The sequence below is a fragment of the Equus asinus genome, chromosome 1 (assembly GCF_041296235.1).
Source record: "Equus asinus isolate D_3611 breed Donkey chromosome 1, EquAss-T2T_v2, whole genome shotgun sequence".
Lineage (NCBI taxonomy): Eukaryota > Metazoa > Chordata > Mammalia > Perissodactyla > Equidae > Equus > Equus asinus.
Window position 1 is genome coordinate 169,330,197 of NC_091790.1, and position 17,094 is coordinate 169,347,290.

The following is a 17,094-nucleotide window of genomic DNA, read 5'->3' on the forward strand; positions in this document are numbered from 1 at the left end:
TATTTGCCTTCAGGGTAACTACACATAAAGCCCTGAACAGCATGTTAAGTTCTAGTCCTATGATCTGGCCATCTCAATGCACAAAGTATAGTTGTAATAAGAAAAGCCTGTGTCCCTATCACTGTTCTCTTACCTCTTAAGTGTAGAAGTCCCATGAGGCAAAGGCTCTGGACTTTCTTCCCTTTAGTTACCTTTGGTGAGCTCAACCTCCTGGCTTCAGTGGTTGTTGAGCAAAAGCTTTCATAACCCACCAGCATTCTCTTCCCCCCTCTATTCAGTTTGCACGCTGTAACCAATACGATCTTTCTTCAATGCAAATAATCATGTCGCTCCCCTAATTAAAACCAGCCAATGGCTCCCAGCAGCTAACAGGATAAATTTAGGTTTCCTAAAGTGATAGAGAAGGTGCCTATGATCTGGTCTCTCCACTCACATTTTCCCATTGTCCCACCACGTAGTAGGATAAGAAGGAGCCCTCCACTGTCTCTCCACACTCCATAGTTGGAGCTCCTTGACCCCATTATCAGCTTTGGCTGAATGAGACAAGATGCAGCCCGATCCAGAGGCAGCCAGCTATAAGACAGCTGCCCAACAGGGACAGAGGTGCTTTCTATTGCAATGGGCACTAGGTGAACTCTTTCTCGTGCAGATTAAATGTGAGGTGGACAGAGAGAGTATTGCTAAAGGGGGTCAGTTAATTGGTGGATGCAGAAAGTCAGCTGAATCACCACAACGTAGGTGGCCACGGAAGACAGCTTCTGATAGGACAAAAAAAGATAATAACAACCAGATCATCAGATCTGAGCTGTATGTGAATAGCCTTCTGGTTTTCTCTGAGGCCTCCTGAGATGATTTCCTGCTCTTTAATTCCCCACATGTCCTTATCATAAATGCCAGGTGTCTAAGAAAACCTCATGCATGCATTTGTTCTTCCGTCCACACTCTTTGCTCCTGCCATCTGAACAAACCATAGTTCCCCTCACTGACCATGCAGACTCATGCCTACAAGCCCTCACATCCTGTTCTTTCAAGTCTTTCCCCCTTAAATGCCGAATAACTCCTATTTTCCCTTAACGGTACAGCTCAGGAATTATCATCTTTGTCTCTCAAAATTTCTTTTGTGTTTCCCCCAGCACCTGAGCACTTGAAAACTATCCTTGAGACTAACAATTGCACAGTGAACAGGATGAGGAGGACGGAGGGAAGCCCTTTCACAGCTGAAGCTGGCAGCTGCCCACACAGAGTGACTTAGGGGACAGTGAAAGTCAAATTCACAGACACAGAAAGCAGAAAGGTGGTTGACAGGGACTGAGAGAAGGGAAAATGGGAAGTTATTGTTTAATGGGTACACGGCAGATGAAAAAGTTCTGGGGACAGATGGTGGTGATGGTTGCACAACAATGTGAATGTACTTAATGCCACTGAACTGTACACTTAAAAATGATTAAGATGGTAAATTTTATGTTACATATATTTTTCCAGAATAAAAAATATGGAGGAAAAAAGGGGGGCAGTGAAGGGTTTCTAGGCCTTAAACTGCTTTCCAAATTACACTTGCCCTGGGAAGGACCAGGGGATGACTGGAAGGTCAGGTGTGAGTCAGTTGCCTCTGGGAAGTCTGGGAAAACAAGGCACTGGCAGGCCATCAGAGGAAGCTGACAAATGACCAAATGGTGACATGAGAAAGGTGTGAAAACAAATTACACCTGTTTCAGAATTTGATTCAGAAAAATGATGATGTCTATCTGCAGTAAATGGTGTATGTAAAGGAAGCTGTAGAAAATTTTCATTAAAGAAAACCTATATACCTTTGAGATGTGAACAACATAGCAGAGTACTGATGCTGATTTTTGAACATACTAGCAAACTGTAGATTGTTATTGCAATATGCTGTAAATTTATTTTTCTGCATCTTTAGAGGACAATATTATGTATCAAAAAGGGAAGAATGAATCACATCCAAAATTTCCAACAGTCTTTTAAAAAGTATTTACAATTCTGAACAAAAGGCATTACCACATAACTAAACATGGGCCATCTCATTCCACCATTTTGAGAAGTATACAGTGAGGACAACAACATGCAAAAGAAATAACATAGGAGAAGAGTGGAGATGAATTAGGAATGGAGGCACTGTCACAAAAGGCTGGAAAGAGTTAACTCATTTAAACAGAATTCTATAAAGATAGAAAAGTTCTTCCATCAATTTCATTTTCTTCAAGGACAGACAAAAATGAGGACAGGAGAGAGATGAATAAAATGTTATATGGGAAAAGGACTTATTTCTTATGACTTGGGGGGACATAAAAACTGCAAGTTGAATAAACAAATCAAAGAAAAAAGATTTACCCATTTCCAAAATATAATCAGACAGATTTGGACTTTGTTTCAGAGAACCAAAATATATCTGTTACATATTTGGAAGAGCTTGTCCTCAGTTCGTTCTCTCCTTTCTTACTTCATGGCCTTTAAAATAAAACAAGTCTACTAGGTTGTTTTCACAGATATAAAAACTAGTTTCACTATTTCTCTCAAAATTTGGCTACTAATCACTTAAAAATTACCATTTAAACTCTCAGACAACATCATCAGCTCCAAAATCTTAGTCTACTTAATCAAAACTATCAGCACATCTGTGTGAAGAGACACGAGACACGGGGGCCTCCTTAGTTATGCAGAAATTACCAACATTGAAGGAGAAAAATCTGCTCTCCAGGTGTTAAAATTTAACGGACTATATTTATTAGTGATGCATTTATTCAAATCTCACATTACCAGGTGCTATTGTAAGAACCCAGAAGACTAAGAAGAAAACATTATCTCTGTCCTCAAGGAATTCACCCTTTAACTGCAGATGGATAACTCAATTGATCAATCAGTCGATCTATCTACCTACCTACCTACGTACACAAACACACACCTTATATAACTATAAATAAAAATAATGTGATATGTGTTTTAATAGAAATCCAAAAAAAATGCAATGGGAAACAAGTTGGAAACATCACTCGGCCCCTGGGAGAGAGGTGGGGGGCATGGAGTTGGTGAGGGAAAGAAAAAGAGAACCCCAGGAAGATGAAGACTTCATGGAAAAGATGATAAAGAAGCAGTGTAATGATGGATGAAAAGAAGGAGTGTAGTACAAGTGGTAAGATGAGTCTGAATAGATACGTGTTGGTTCAATTATGATGGACCTCAAATTAAGAGTTTGAGCTTTATTTTGTAAAGACGTGAATTGACAACAGAGTTATACCTAGAGAAGGGGTTGGCAAATTTTCTTAAAAGGCCAGACAGTAAACAATTTAGGCTTGCAGGTCATATGGTCTTTATTGCAACTACTCAATTCTGCCATTGCACAACAAAAGCAGCCATAGACAATATGTAAATAGTGGGTGTGGCTGAGTTCTAATAAAACTTTCTTTACAAAATCAGGTGGCCGGTCTGCAGCTTGCAGTCTGCTGACCCCTGCTCTCGAGAATAACTCTGGTGATAGTTAGGAAGCAGTCCAGGTGAGAGATGCTGAAGACCTGAGGCAGTGAAAGTGGGAACAATGAAAAGGAAAGGGTTTTGAGAGACTTTTAAGAAGTAAACTCAATAGAACCTCCTGAAGAGAACACCTGAGGGAGGGGAAGAAGAGAGACATCAAAGAAAACATCAAGGTCTCCAGGCTGAGTAAACAGTGATGCTGTTAATTGATAAAGTGGAACCGCAGCTAGAGGCATATTTAAATGCTGGGAACATAAGCGCTACTTCAGAAGAATTCCGTTAGTCTTTGGGGGCTATGATTCAATTCCTTGGAAGAAGAGTGTGTTAAAAGACTAAGATTTGCGGTTCCTAAATCCAGTTAAAGGGTTCTTGTTCTGGTTAAGATGTCGTAAGAACATTCTATAGTATCTTTCCCAGTGATTACAAGTAAAAACTCTAGACAGAATACATAATGCAACTGTTGTAGGATTCTGAAAAGTAAGAAAGAAAAGGCAGACAGAGTAGGAAAATCAATACTCAAAGGATGACCACACAGTGGAGAGTTCCCTGTTTTTCTTTTTTGCCTCTCATATCTCCTGAGTTAGCCTACCCTGTCTCCTGGAACTACAGATGGGAACAGAAAGAAAAAGCTCCAAGAGAAGCTCCTCTAGTCAGGGAAGAGGCCCTCCTGTGAGATGGAGTGCTTTCAATGCTTCTGGTCCACTCTGAGCCCCAGGAACATAACTGCAAACCTGTCGTGGTGACACTGGGGGCAATCACAGTGGCGGCAGCAGCTTCCGCAGGCTTTTTACTTTCACTGCTTGGGCCCCAGGAAGACTAAGTGTAGGGAGTGCATCATAGTGTGGAGAGGACCAAGCCTTGGCTTTGAGTACTTTCACTCTGATCAAGCAAGAGGGCTAGAAAAAGGAGCCCCCGGGAGATGGGAAGAGTGAGGAAGATCACAGAGAGGAGGGAGATGGAGAAAGGGATTTTAAAATTCTGTGTATGATGTCCTGAGCTCACTTCCAAGCTGTACATGTATAGAACAAACCAGAATCAACATAACAAAGGTTTTGAGAAATGAACTATGGTATAGATCACTGTCTAGGTCTCAGACTCTCCCTGGGTGACACACATGCAGAAAAGACCAAAATAGTAGTGCAAAGGCTTTGAAAACTAAACTGACATTAGAATCACAACCTTCAGAAGGTGGTTCAGGACTTGAGGTTTGAATTTAACTGGACTGACTGTTGCTAAAATTAAAAAGTCAACATTGTGCAAAAATTTTAATAGAACTCAGAGTCTCATAATACAATATTCAGAATGTCCAGCATACAACCCAAAATTACTTGACCTTCAAAGAACCAGGAAAACTAAATAAATCTCAAAGGGACAAAGCAATGAGCAGACGTCAACCCCAAGACGATTCAGATGTTGGAATTATAGGCAAATACTATGAAGCAGCCATTATAACCATGCTCCTTGAAGTAAAAGTGAACACTCTTGAACAGAAAGAGAGAAGTTCCCTACAAAGAAATTGAAGCTATAAAAAAAAAGGCCAAATGAAAATGTTACAACTGAATAATACAATAACAAAAATAAAAATTTCACTGGAGGAACTCAATAGCTGAATATAAATGATGGAGTAGAGTCAATGGACTTGAAAACAGATCAATAGAAATTATCCAGTCTGAACAACAGAAAGAAGAAAAACTGAAAAATGAAAAATGAACCGAGCTGCAGGAGTTTATGGAACAATACCAAAAGGCCTAACGTTTACATCACTGGAGTCCCAAAAGTAGGATTGGTGCAGAAAGTATATTTAAGAAAATAATGCCTGAAAACTTCCCAAATTTGGTGAAGGAAACAAATTTAAAGATTCAAGTAGCTCAGTGAACCTACACAGAATAAACTTAAAGAAAACCATGCCCATAAATATCATAATCAAACTGCTGAAAATCAAAGATAAGGTCTTAAAAGCAACCAGAGAAAATTACGCATTACATACAGGTGAACAATTTAAATGACTGTGGATCTCCCATCAGAAACCACGGAGCTGGGGCTGGCTCCGTGGCCGAGTGGTTAAGTTCACCCACTCCGCTGCGGTGGCCCAGGGTTTGGATCCTGGCGCAGACATGGCACCGCTCGTCAGGCCATGTTGAGGTGGCGTCCCACATCCCACAACTAGAAGGACGTGCAACTAAGATATACAACTGTGTACAGGGGGGGTTTGGGGAGATAAAGCAGAAAAAAAAAGAAAAAGATTGGCAACACTTGTTAGCCCAGGTGCCAGTCTTAAAAAAAAAAAAAAGAAAGAAACCACGGAGGCCGGAAGACCATAAAAGAACATTTTTAAAGTACTGAAGCAAAAGAACTGTCCACCTAGAATTCTATATCCAACGAACATATCCTTCAGGGAGGAAGGTAAAATCAAGACATTCTCAGATGAAGCAAAACTAAGAGAATTCTTCAACCATTTGATCTGCTTTAAAAGAAATACTAAAGTTTTTTAGGTTGAATGAAAATGATAATAGAGGGAAATTGAGAACTTCGTGAATGAAGAAAGAGCAATAGAAATGGTAAATATCTGAGTAAATATAAGACTATTTTTATCCTCTTTAAAATAGGTATGACTGTTAAAATTAAAAAAATATGATATTATCCGATGGGGTTTTCAATGTATGAAGATGTAATACACACGACAACTAACATAAAGTGGGGAGGACAAAGGGGCTAACTTGTATATAACTCCTATATTTAACTTGAAGTGGTAAGATACTAACTCTAAGCAGACTGAAAAGTTAGGTATGTATTTTATAACCCCAAAAGCAATCTCTAAAAAACCATGCAAAGAGATGAAGTACAAAAGCCAATACATAAGTGAAAATGGAATACTTGGAAACATAAATCCAACTAAAAATAAATTTCCAGTTTAAAGTAAAAATGCTTGAGTCCTCAGCTCTAATCATAAAAAGCAAAGGAGTTACCATGTTTAATACACCAGTGTCCAGCCCACGTCCCCCAACCTGAGCCCAAAGACAAAGTCACCTGTGAAGTTCTGTGCTTTGAGGTGTAGATCGTACAGTTTGTGGATGTAGCGTATATACATCTCTTCCTTGTTCAATTCAGTCTTGTAGAAGTTCTGTAAAAAAAAAAGGACAGTATGGATAGTTCCTCAACAGTCAGGCCTGCAAATAGCTGCCTTTTACCCTGCTGAAATTTCATGTCTTGAACCAAGAGAACAAATGCATTTTTCCATATAAATGTCTTTAAAAAATTAAGTAAGGAGGCCCAGTGACATTTTTTTTTGAGGAAGATTAGCCCTGAGCTAACCACTGCCAGTCCTCCTCTTTTTTGCTGAGGAAGCCTGGCCCTGAGCTAACATCCGTGCCCATCTTCCTCTACTTTCTATGTGGGACGCCTACCACAGCATGGTGTGCCAAGCGGTGCCATGTCCGCACCCGGGATCCGAACCAGCGAACCCCGAGCTGCCGAGAAGCAGAACGTGTGAACTTAACCGCTGAGCCACCGGGCCAGCCCCGCCCAGTGACATATTTTTAATTCAACATTGTCTGTGTTAAACATTACCTAGCAATTATTGGATAAGCTGGTAACTCTTGGGGCGTTATTACCACTGATTCACATTTCTTTTGTTACTCTCTATTATTTTTTGTTAGTTTTACTGCCAATAGACAATCAGCCTTTTCCACTAAAAAATATTAAAACTACATAAGAGATTACCCTGTTTACTAAGTTTGATCAATGATATTCAAAGGATAGTTTCTTTAATTTCAAACTTCAAACATGTTTTGCTCTAAAGAAAAAAAGTCTCCATGATATATAATAAGGATGAGTAAAAATAATGCAAAAGCATTTTTTTCCCTGAAGAATCACATGAAAGAGGGTAAACAAAAATGTGTCTTATTGTTAAGGTGACATTCTGAGTTTCTTACTTGTGTTGGAGTTTAAAGGTTTCCAGTTTATGTCCAAAACATAAAAGGATTAATAACAAGAGATTTATCTCAAATTATTGTTATGGAGGCATGCTTATTAAAAATATTTTATTTGTTTATTTAAAAAAAGTATCTGGATCTTACTAACCTTCTCTAAAATGTTTTAACATTAGTTATCAAAATCTCAGCTTCGACTTACCTGGACACATTATGTGGGCATTTTAAGGTACACTTATAAGCATCCCCACCTACTCCTTCACCACATTAGAAAGTACATTAGTCCTTAGCGAACTTAGTAAACGTAAGAGCAAATGTATATGAAGTCGGTTTACAGCAAAAGCATGATGCTGTGAGACTCTAAATGAGGTACTTTCAGCGAGCAGATCATTGTCCATTATGAAATCTCTGCTTAAGCCACCAAAACTATCATTATTGTTGCTATTGTTGTTTTCACTGATGCTACCTGGTATGCAGAGAAGGGATGAGAGGGGATAAATATGCTGATCTGAAGGAGGGCTAGGTTTTTCTAAGGGGGAACGGCCAGGAACTCCAAAAATTTCTGAAACTGAGTAGTAGACAAGGATTTGGTAAGGGACTAAACTCGTCAATGTGGCTGCTTAAATTGCACTTGGGCTTCAAGACTGAGGGCCTTCTGTTAAATGTACTTTTTGCTCACTACCTAACAGGTGTCCACTCATCAATATGAGGACTCTTCTAACCTTGAAACACTGACATTTAGTTCAAAGCATCATAAAAAATATTTTTTTCCAATTTATGCCATTATCCCCTCCCTTCCCCTCTTGCCTCCTGAAGAACTTGGAGTTCTTTTAAAAGCTAAGTAAATAATGCTAGTCACATCTCTCTTATTATAACCAAAATCATTTTAATTAGCAAGAATTGTTGTACCATAAACACAAGTCTAACAAGCCCACAGCAGGTTTTTACATTATTAAAGGATGATTTGCTCTAATAGGTTTCTTGTAAGATGCAGCTTTCTTTGACAACAAAATAAAGAATCACTCTATAAATGAATAATCCTCCTCAAAAAAAAGATCTCTTCAGTTGTCACATGAGAATCTTTCTCATATGTCTGGCAAGACTTGTGACACAAAGGACAAAACAATAATTACATTTCCTACTGTGAATCATGTCAACGATTATGCATTTTTACCAATTTGACACTACGGTTAACTCCAATCTTGTAAAGAAAGCCAGAGCTCTCCTGAAGACAATCTGGAATTGATCTTTCCAAAGAGAAGAAAAATCTCTAAGAGGAAGTGAATATAGATGAAGAGAACTATTTTGCTGCCAGAAAATATCAAGAACTTTCCGTATGGAGTAGAAGCTAAAAAGATGAGTTTCAAAGTTTTATATTTGGTTCTTTAATAATAAATATTCTCGTGCTAGTTTGAAACTAGAACAGCTTTCAAACATTAACATTTTCTGTAAGGACTATTCTTGGTCACTGCAAAGCTAGCGGGATACATTCTGTGTCTCAAGTGAATACTGATGGGGCCACCGATCTTATTAAGTCTCTGGCTTCTTCTTACTGGGAGACTAGAGTAAACACATGTAGGGCAGAGTATTAATTCTTTCATGCAAGGAAATGATCTCTTCTGTTGTACCAACTGAGGAAATGAACCTGGGGTCTACATTTATTTATTTACCTCCAAACAGAGGGTACTGTGAAACAAGATGGAGACAATGGAAGAAGATTCTTCTGGAAAAAGGTGAAGGCTTTCCTTTGAAGTTATTTATGAGACTTTGTGCCTGGAGCTGGGGTAGAGCCAGGATTAAGGAGACAAACTGAGAGGATCTAAAGCTTCTAGAGCCGTTGGTTTTTCTCCCGAAACACTGATATATAAGAGAGGTGGAAGAAGCTCAGGCTGAGGATCCTGACCATGGTGAAAGGTTGGCAAAAAACTGGGGAAATACAGATAGGAAATATAAAAGTAGGAATGTCTACGCTCAAGATTAGAAATGTATGCTAAAAGGAAAGGTAAGTGGGCTGACCCAGTGAGTTTGGCCTGTTGGCCTAGAAGTTACTGTTGGGTTTGGTGACAAAAATTAAGGAAGAAAGTGCACAATAAGATGTGGCCTTACAGAAGATGCTCAGGTCTCACTATTTCTAGTGACTGGTATTGGAGGTGGAGATGTAACAAATTCAAAATGTGGAAGAAGTGGTGGGTGTGGTAAAGAAGGAGATAGTCATATACTCAGACATGAAGAACAGTGCAGTGAGAAAATGAATTAGGAAAAGAGATAAAAAGACGGTCCTAAGAAAGCAGAAGTCCTGATCTTTGAAGGAATAAACAAAACAAAACAAAACAAAACAAAGAGACTGAAACCAAGGAGCTAAGACAAGACAGAATCAGAGCGGGGGCAAACAAAACTTCAAGGTGCAAATAGAGAACAATAAGGCATGTGAGAAATTCAAACGCTCAGAGTAAGAACAAGAATATCTGTATAAGGGCCTACAATAGATGGTGAGGTTTCATCTATTCTGCAAAACAAGAAAAAGAAAGCATGATATTTACAAACTTAGAACTAGAAGCAGTCACGTAGTCCTGTATTTCAAATCTGATTAAGGTAAATTATCAACAGCAACAATTTACCCTATACTAAACTATGAAAAATGAATGTCCAGACGTATGGTCATTCTTTTGCTCTGTAGTGAGAATATCATTCTATTTAATAGTTAGTTATGAGACATTTTAATTTGGTTTTCCTAGGACAGTTCTGGTTTAGCCTAATATCCTCACATAATATTTAATCTTACTCTCAAGAATGTCCTGTTTGAGTGATAAGTTATATGGTCATCCTAGTTATAATCCAAGCTTTAAGAATAGTGGTGTACTGGATTTATTTTGTAAAGAAGATGGAAAGTAAAAATTAGTGTGTTAGACAGCTGTCATTTGTTCACAAAAGAAGAGATCACTAATATTTATTAGAATGTAGAATGAATATAAGAAGGACAGAAAGAGACTGTCTACACAGAAGTAAAAAGATCCGGGGACATCATGCTTTTTCCTAGGAGAGCAATAGACTCCAGGAGGGTAAAGCGATGCAAGAGGAGAAGGGAGGGCATCACTCTGGATCTTACAGAGGTCCGCCATCAGAGCTGCGGGAACGCAACGGGTGCATTCTGCAGTGTTCGGAGCCGAGCATTTTCTGGCATTTAATTCAACCTGAAGCTCTCTATGCTTCTTCTAAAAACACTTCTAACCTCTTCCATGAAACATCCAGGTAAAAAAAAAAGACACCGTGGATTAAAAGCAAACAAAACATAGTACTTCTGTGAAAACAAACAAATGTTAGGATACAAGGAGGCAAAGGGGAGTAGTTTACTAACCAGGAGGCTAACTGTGCAGCCAATCTTTTTGCCATCTACCTCTCCCATTTTCATGCAGTCCCTAAAAACAAAAAGCAACAGTCAGAACTCAGAACTTCGTTCCTAGGGGCAAACACAGTTTGTCCAAAAAGTACTGTCAGGGTACAAGAGGCAATTTGCAAGCTGCTGTTCAGATAAAGACTCAGCAGACTAGAGGAACTGCCCCAGGCTGCATAATCTCATGATCTCAGGTGAGGTTGGGAGGTCAGACACTCCTGAGCACCAGTTTCTGCTGAGAATTTCACTTCCAGGTGGATTGTGCTTCCTCTCAATAGACAGAAGGCTCAGGAGAAAGAGGACTGAAGGTGTGTTATTGTATACCTCCTACAGTGGGGTGAGAAGTAGCTAGTAAGCTTGGCCATCAACAATGAGAATGAGGGTTTCATTCTTAAAATAAAACAAACACCATGCATTTAAGTGGGGCGAACTGTTTTAACAGTTTAGATAAGTAAAAAATTTTAAAAAATTATGTCTCTGAAAGGTAACAGTGTATCAGTCTCCTCCCCTTTTATAAGAAAGCAGCATGGTTGTACAATTTTCTGTTACACTGTCTTCACCCTAAAATCGATGGATCTACTGGTTCTAGTGGGTGAGTATAAACACCAAAAAAAGATTCCTTTCATAATGGGACTCTGAGAACCCTCCCAATTCACTAAGACTTTAGAAGAACTGTCAACCAAAACAAAACAGGAAAAAAAAAAGGGAAAAAAATCCTCTGAACCAACTAGTTAGAAGTCCATTCTCTTATTGCACAAGGTTCCATGGTCTGATGATCAGTTCTTTAGGGATTAACTCAAGTGGAAGGGTGATTCTATTCTAAGTCCGATTTTCTAAGTGGAGCACAGCATATCTGGAAAATGTGGGACTCAGCTTACCTGTAATCTAACAATCTCTCCATTAGTCGAGTTACAGTGGCAATTAATGAAACGCCACTTTCCCTCCATGTTTCCCGCTCAATTTTCTTCAGTAGACTGGAAAAGAAAGAACCCAGGGCATTTTCAACATTTATTTTTATCAGTCACCATGACAACCATTATACTTTCATCAGTACCTTAAATGCCTTAGCAACCACTGCAACATCTCACAAGTAGCACAATTTGCAAACAATGTCTTACCTAGGATAGGGACCAAATAGTGGAATTCTAATCCAGGAAGCATTGACAAAGCAAATTGATTTTCAGATTATCCAAGTCATAAAACATGAACACATGCATAGAATCATACTTTCAAAATATACAAGCACCTCTCAGCTCAAAGACATTTTTTCCTAGCTTCTCTCTTACACTAACAGAAGCTTGTGCCTTACCACATCAAATAACACTGCAAAAAGCAAAAACAGGAGTGCCTCTAAGTTTACTTTTAAGTAAGATCTTGCTTTATTCACATAAAATATTTTCCTACCTCTCAGTGGAGTGCATCTTCATCCAAGCAATTTTACTGCAATGCAACTGCTACAGGAAAATCCTGGTACAGACGGTATGACGTTTTGCGTTTTTTCCTTTCACTTAACATTTGCCCACTCAATACATATTGTACTATCTGTGCACTCGCTCAACAGTTTCATTCATTTTGTCATTAATCACAGAGCATTTTCTATGTGGTTGTTACAGCAGATTGATAACAAGTACTGAACCACATCTCTCCTCCTACATTTCCCCTAGTCTTATGCACCTTAGAGCAGAGGTACTATGTAAACACAAAATAATAACAATCAGAATAATTAGGATCTGTTTTACTTTCACTCCCACCTCTCAGCAAATTAACGATATACTTGGCAAAGCTTTTATGACTGACCTTTCCCGAAAAGATAAAAGTAAGAACACGAGCATGGCAATATGAGGGTACTTCCCTACCCCTCCAAGTCGAATGATCATCACTTCTGTCTCAAATCTTGTTTCCCTTTCATCTTGGTTTCAGGAATAACAGAGAGAGAAAATATTTCTTACAAGTACAATCTAAGCCTACCATATATTTTCCCTAGTGGAAAAAGAAACACTAAAGAAAAAAGCTATTTTGTCACAGCTTTGTTTTGGTCTGTGGCTATGTCCTCTCCCAATTTTTCTCCCTTCTTCTTCTTGCTTTGCCATTCCAGTGCCCAGCCTTCTGTCTTGTCTCCTCATCTGTTGCCCATCCATCCCTGATCATTTACTTTTCTGGTTTATTCTGAACCGTTTCCTTGATTGGGGGTGGGAGGAGAAGTAGCATATGAAGGGATGGAGCTTTCCCTGATCAATCCCCCAGGGAAAGGTCTCCTAGTTTGTTTAAAATGTGTTTTCTTTTTCAAAACCTCCGAATAACACCTGTTTCAAGCTGAAATGCCAAATTGGTATTGAACCAAGTACTCAAATGAAAATCTGCCTGCCAAAGCAATGCAGGATGATGTAAAAATTTCCCCATGTGACAGCCCACTCATACCTCATACACTTTAGAGGCTGAAAAACAAAGAACTCAAGCAATAATTCTAAAAATATATGGAGACTTCTTTTATGGGCATGAGTTTCATTAATTTGCACAGCCTCCTGATGCAGTAAGAAATCAGCTACATAATCCTCCGGTAAGAAGACGCAAAGCTCTGCAGGGCCTATTTCCTTGACTAACTCAAGACCCAAATGTTAGGACCAAGTCTAGAACCTGATTCATCTGCTTTCTCAGCCAGGCTTCTTCTTTCTGTTGGGAAGCTTGCTTTCGCAGTTTACCTGATACAATCTGAGAAGGGGAGGCATCAGCAAAAACAGGAGTCTTTCTAGATAACTTGTTTGATTTAGGTGGTTGGATGTTTGGACATTTTCATTTGGCCTATAATCATGCCCAGGTGCCCACATTGAGTATACAGGGAACTAATTTAATAACAGTAAAAGGTGATTTCTTATTGCTAATTGATAGGCAATGGGACTCCCTAACATCAGGGAGCAGGATAAACAATGGCTCTGCAGGACGACGTATTGTTCATCAGGCTTTTAGTCTATGAAAGAAAATGGAGGGGTGGGATTTGACCCCCAATCTACCTTTCTCTGTATCATAACAGGATTGTGTTGAGGCTATCACTCTTATATAAAACACCTGTGTCTGTGCATGCTCTTCTTAAACAACCCAAAGAGTTAGATACCTAAAGTAGGTGTCACATAGTTAATCCTCTGTCTCCAAACTATAATTAAATGTAATCACTAAATAAAGATCTTTGAAATGATTTGGAGTCTTATACCTAAAGTAGGTGTCACATAGTTAATCCTCTGTCTCCAAACTATAATTAAATGTAATCACTAAATAAAGATCTTTGAAATGATTTGGAGTCTTATTGAATTATTTAGAGCAACACATGAGGAAGCAGAGTAAAGGACTAGGGAAAGAACTGAACTGGATGTTACCTCTTCTGGAAAGCCCCTTCAAAGCCCCCAAGGCTGTAGATACCCCTACTGTGTGCTCCTACAGCACAGTCTCTACAGCATCCTCAGCTCTGGAAGAGTCCCTGGCACAGAGAGGTGCTCAATAAATAAAGCCAAATCAGTAAATCAAGCGGAGCCGGGGACGCAGAATTCAGTCCTGAGGCTCTATTCTGGATATGTCACATTGGCGTCCATGGTACACAATTCCAGCATTATCAAAAATAATAAATCCTGACTCCTACTTATTTCAAAAAGATGTAGTATGGGTAAACGAAGACAATGTTAGGGGTTAGGGAAAGAAGTTCTTAGAAAGGAAGGTACTATACAAATTTGAAGTCTCATTCTAAGGAGACCATTTTGGCAAAGAACCACATTTTCGGCAAGCAACGAGGTACTTTCAACCTCTGAACAAATTTTAAGTTTTAGACATGAATTACAGAGGACAAATGAGAATCTGTACCATAACAGCATGTGTTCCGAATTCATAACGTGCACAGTGACTCACTGTGATTACACTAATTCACTGGGATTTCCATTGCCAAAAAAGCATTTTATTGTTTCCTGAAATATAGTTAGGTTTTTATTTTCTTTTCTGAGCCCAGGTAGTAATGATATTTAATTATTACTTTAGATTTTACTTATTCCCAATATGCTGCTCATAAAAGCATGAAAGAAAAATATTTATAGTAACATTTCTAGTAATACGCTAAAAAATCAACAAAAGAATAAAAATTTCCATTGATGAATCAGGCACCTTAAAATAGTCCTAAGGACAGAGGCTTAATCATTGGTTTGATTCTAACGTCAAGGTACATCTTCTATTTCAATGTCATATTTATATACAAGCAATCCAAATTCATGCTATAAGGCCTTTATTAAAGTAGATAAGAGGCACTATAGAACTATGTGAGTATTTATTAATCTTGTGAATTTATTATAAATAATTAATCACAACTCTCAAGAGATTCATTTCACTGAGTGCTTTCTCATTTTAGTTCTTTGTTCAAACCAAGAACTAGTCACTGAAATGAGAGCAGTCTTCAAAAGCAATTTATTATATTGGATGAGGTTTTAATCAGAATTCTTGCTAAACTCCAGCTGTCATGAAAGACAGACGCTTTGCATGCTAGAATGAATGAGGGCTTGGTGAATAATTATTAAAAGTTCCAATTTAATTACAGTATCAGAAGAAAATGGTGTTTTTCAGGATTCAATACAAAGAATGTATTTCATCACCCACGACCACAAGAAATCTGTATACCCCTCTTGGCTTTTCCTTTCAATATAATTTTCTTAAAAGCTTGCAGAATGATTTTGAATCAGGCAGGTTGAAATCTATCAGCCACTAATAACATTTTTCAAACTTATATGGTAATGTATCTACTTTTTAAAATTAATGATCATAAAATGAATTACAGAATTTTGCATTGGCTATCAGTTCAACAGCATTAATATTTAGCTTTAGGTGATACTTGGGCATAAATACAAGTAAAAGTATATTTTGTAACAGAAAAATGTATTGCTGAATTATTTTTGCACTTCTGAAAGAAATGCAAACATTTCCAAGCACACTGAGCTAGCTCTTCCTTAAAAAAAAACACTTATAAATATTAGGTTTCAAACAAACATTTCCAAGCACACTGAGCTAGCTCTTCCTTAAAAAAAACACTTATAAATATTAGGTTTGAAAATGACTAAGATCCATAGAAAGCTGTAGAGAAAACAAGTGTTAGAATTAAAATCCTGAGCACTAAAACATTCTCACATGTCCTCTCTGGCCATTTCACACAGTGGCTGAATACTTGGTACAGGCAATTCATCCTGTGACTGTGATCACATTCTATTGGTAAGGACAACCTCAAAGTCCCTTTACAGCATTCCAGTATTTCTATATCCTCCATACAAATCCAAATCACAGAAGTTACTACAAATGATTTGCTTCTGTGATGTTCTAATAAGAAACATTTAGAAAGCAATTAATAATAGAGTGAGTGATCAGTATTGATGAATTAAATCAAGTGTTGAAGAACAGATGCAAACTAGGTTACTTTTCCCAACAAATCAGCCAAGGATATCTTACTTAGGAAAGCACTGCACACCTCTTTTTCTTCTTCCACTCATAACCTTCCTTAAAATCATTATCTTGCAGCCCCAGTTTTAAAATTCTTAGGCATGAAAAGAGCAGGATTTGTTACGTAACACATGTGACCTGTCCTAATCAGAGATTAAAATAAGGAGACATGCCTAACCATCAAAACAATAAGATCCATTCACCAGAGTTAGGCAATTATCCTTTATTTCACACTCCACAAAGACAAAGCACTCCTGTGAGACCCAAGCTGGCTTTGTAGCTCTCAGCTGCTAAGCAATGACACCAAATCCCCTGAATAGAATTGACCTGAGATAAACATATTACTCACATACTGTTGAAGAGCTCGCGGTATGTTTCATCACCTTTGCCTTCTGACATCAGGCTATCCAGTTTGTCAATTAGCTTGGCTTCCACCTGAAACATGCCCAAATATTACTCTTTCCTCCCCTTCACAAGTAGGATTTCTAGGCAAACTGAAACATATTTATATCTGCAAGGGGAAAAGCCACAGTAAATTTTGTGAAAGTGACATTATCAGCTGTGGTTAATAGTAGACACCCCCTTGGAATTGTAGGGGGCTAATTTAGATGGAGCAACATGACTTCAAACTCCCAGCAGGGTGGCACTTGCTGCTGCCAAAGACATCTATCTATTTGTTGATTCAAACACAAATGCTTGCAGCCCAGCTTAAACGTTTGAATTCTCTTTTAGGAGCTATAAAAACTGGCAAGTCCTATTTCTTTTTTTTTTTTAATCCCTATATAAGAACATCCACAAACATTAATTTAAATCTTTGATGTGTTTTATATC

General features: G+C 38.3%; 1 protein-coding gene across 6 annotated transcripts in view; it reads right to left on the reverse strand.

Annotated features, from left to right (window-relative positions):
* The window catches only part of DOCK4 (dedicator of cytokinesis 4), a 429,709-nt gene that overhangs the window by 42,154 nt on the left and 370,461 nt on the right, over positions 1 to 17,094 (reverse strand). For 4 of the 6 annotated variants that reach the window (XR_011503969.1, XM_070512022.1, XM_070512025.1 and 1 more), the window contains exons 32-36: positions 16,613 to 16,698; positions 11,925 to 11,951; positions 11,685 to 11,780; positions 10,771 to 10,831; positions 6,514 to 6,607 (exon numbers count right to left, since the gene is read on the reverse strand). Coding sequence is in view for 5 of the 6 variants with exons in the window: in XM_070512022.1 (XP_070368123.1) it covers positions 6,514 to 6,607; positions 10,771 to 10,831; positions 11,685 to 11,780; positions 11,925 to 11,951; positions 16,613 to 16,698 (364 nt within the window). In the remaining variant the exon portion in view is untranslated. The remainder of the gene's footprint in view (positions 1 to 6,513; positions 6,608 to 10,770; positions 10,832 to 11,684; positions 11,781 to 11,924; positions 11,952 to 16,612; positions 16,699 to 17,094) is intronic. The other 2 variants (XM_070512024.1, XM_044764600.2) reach the window with 1 other exon arrangement.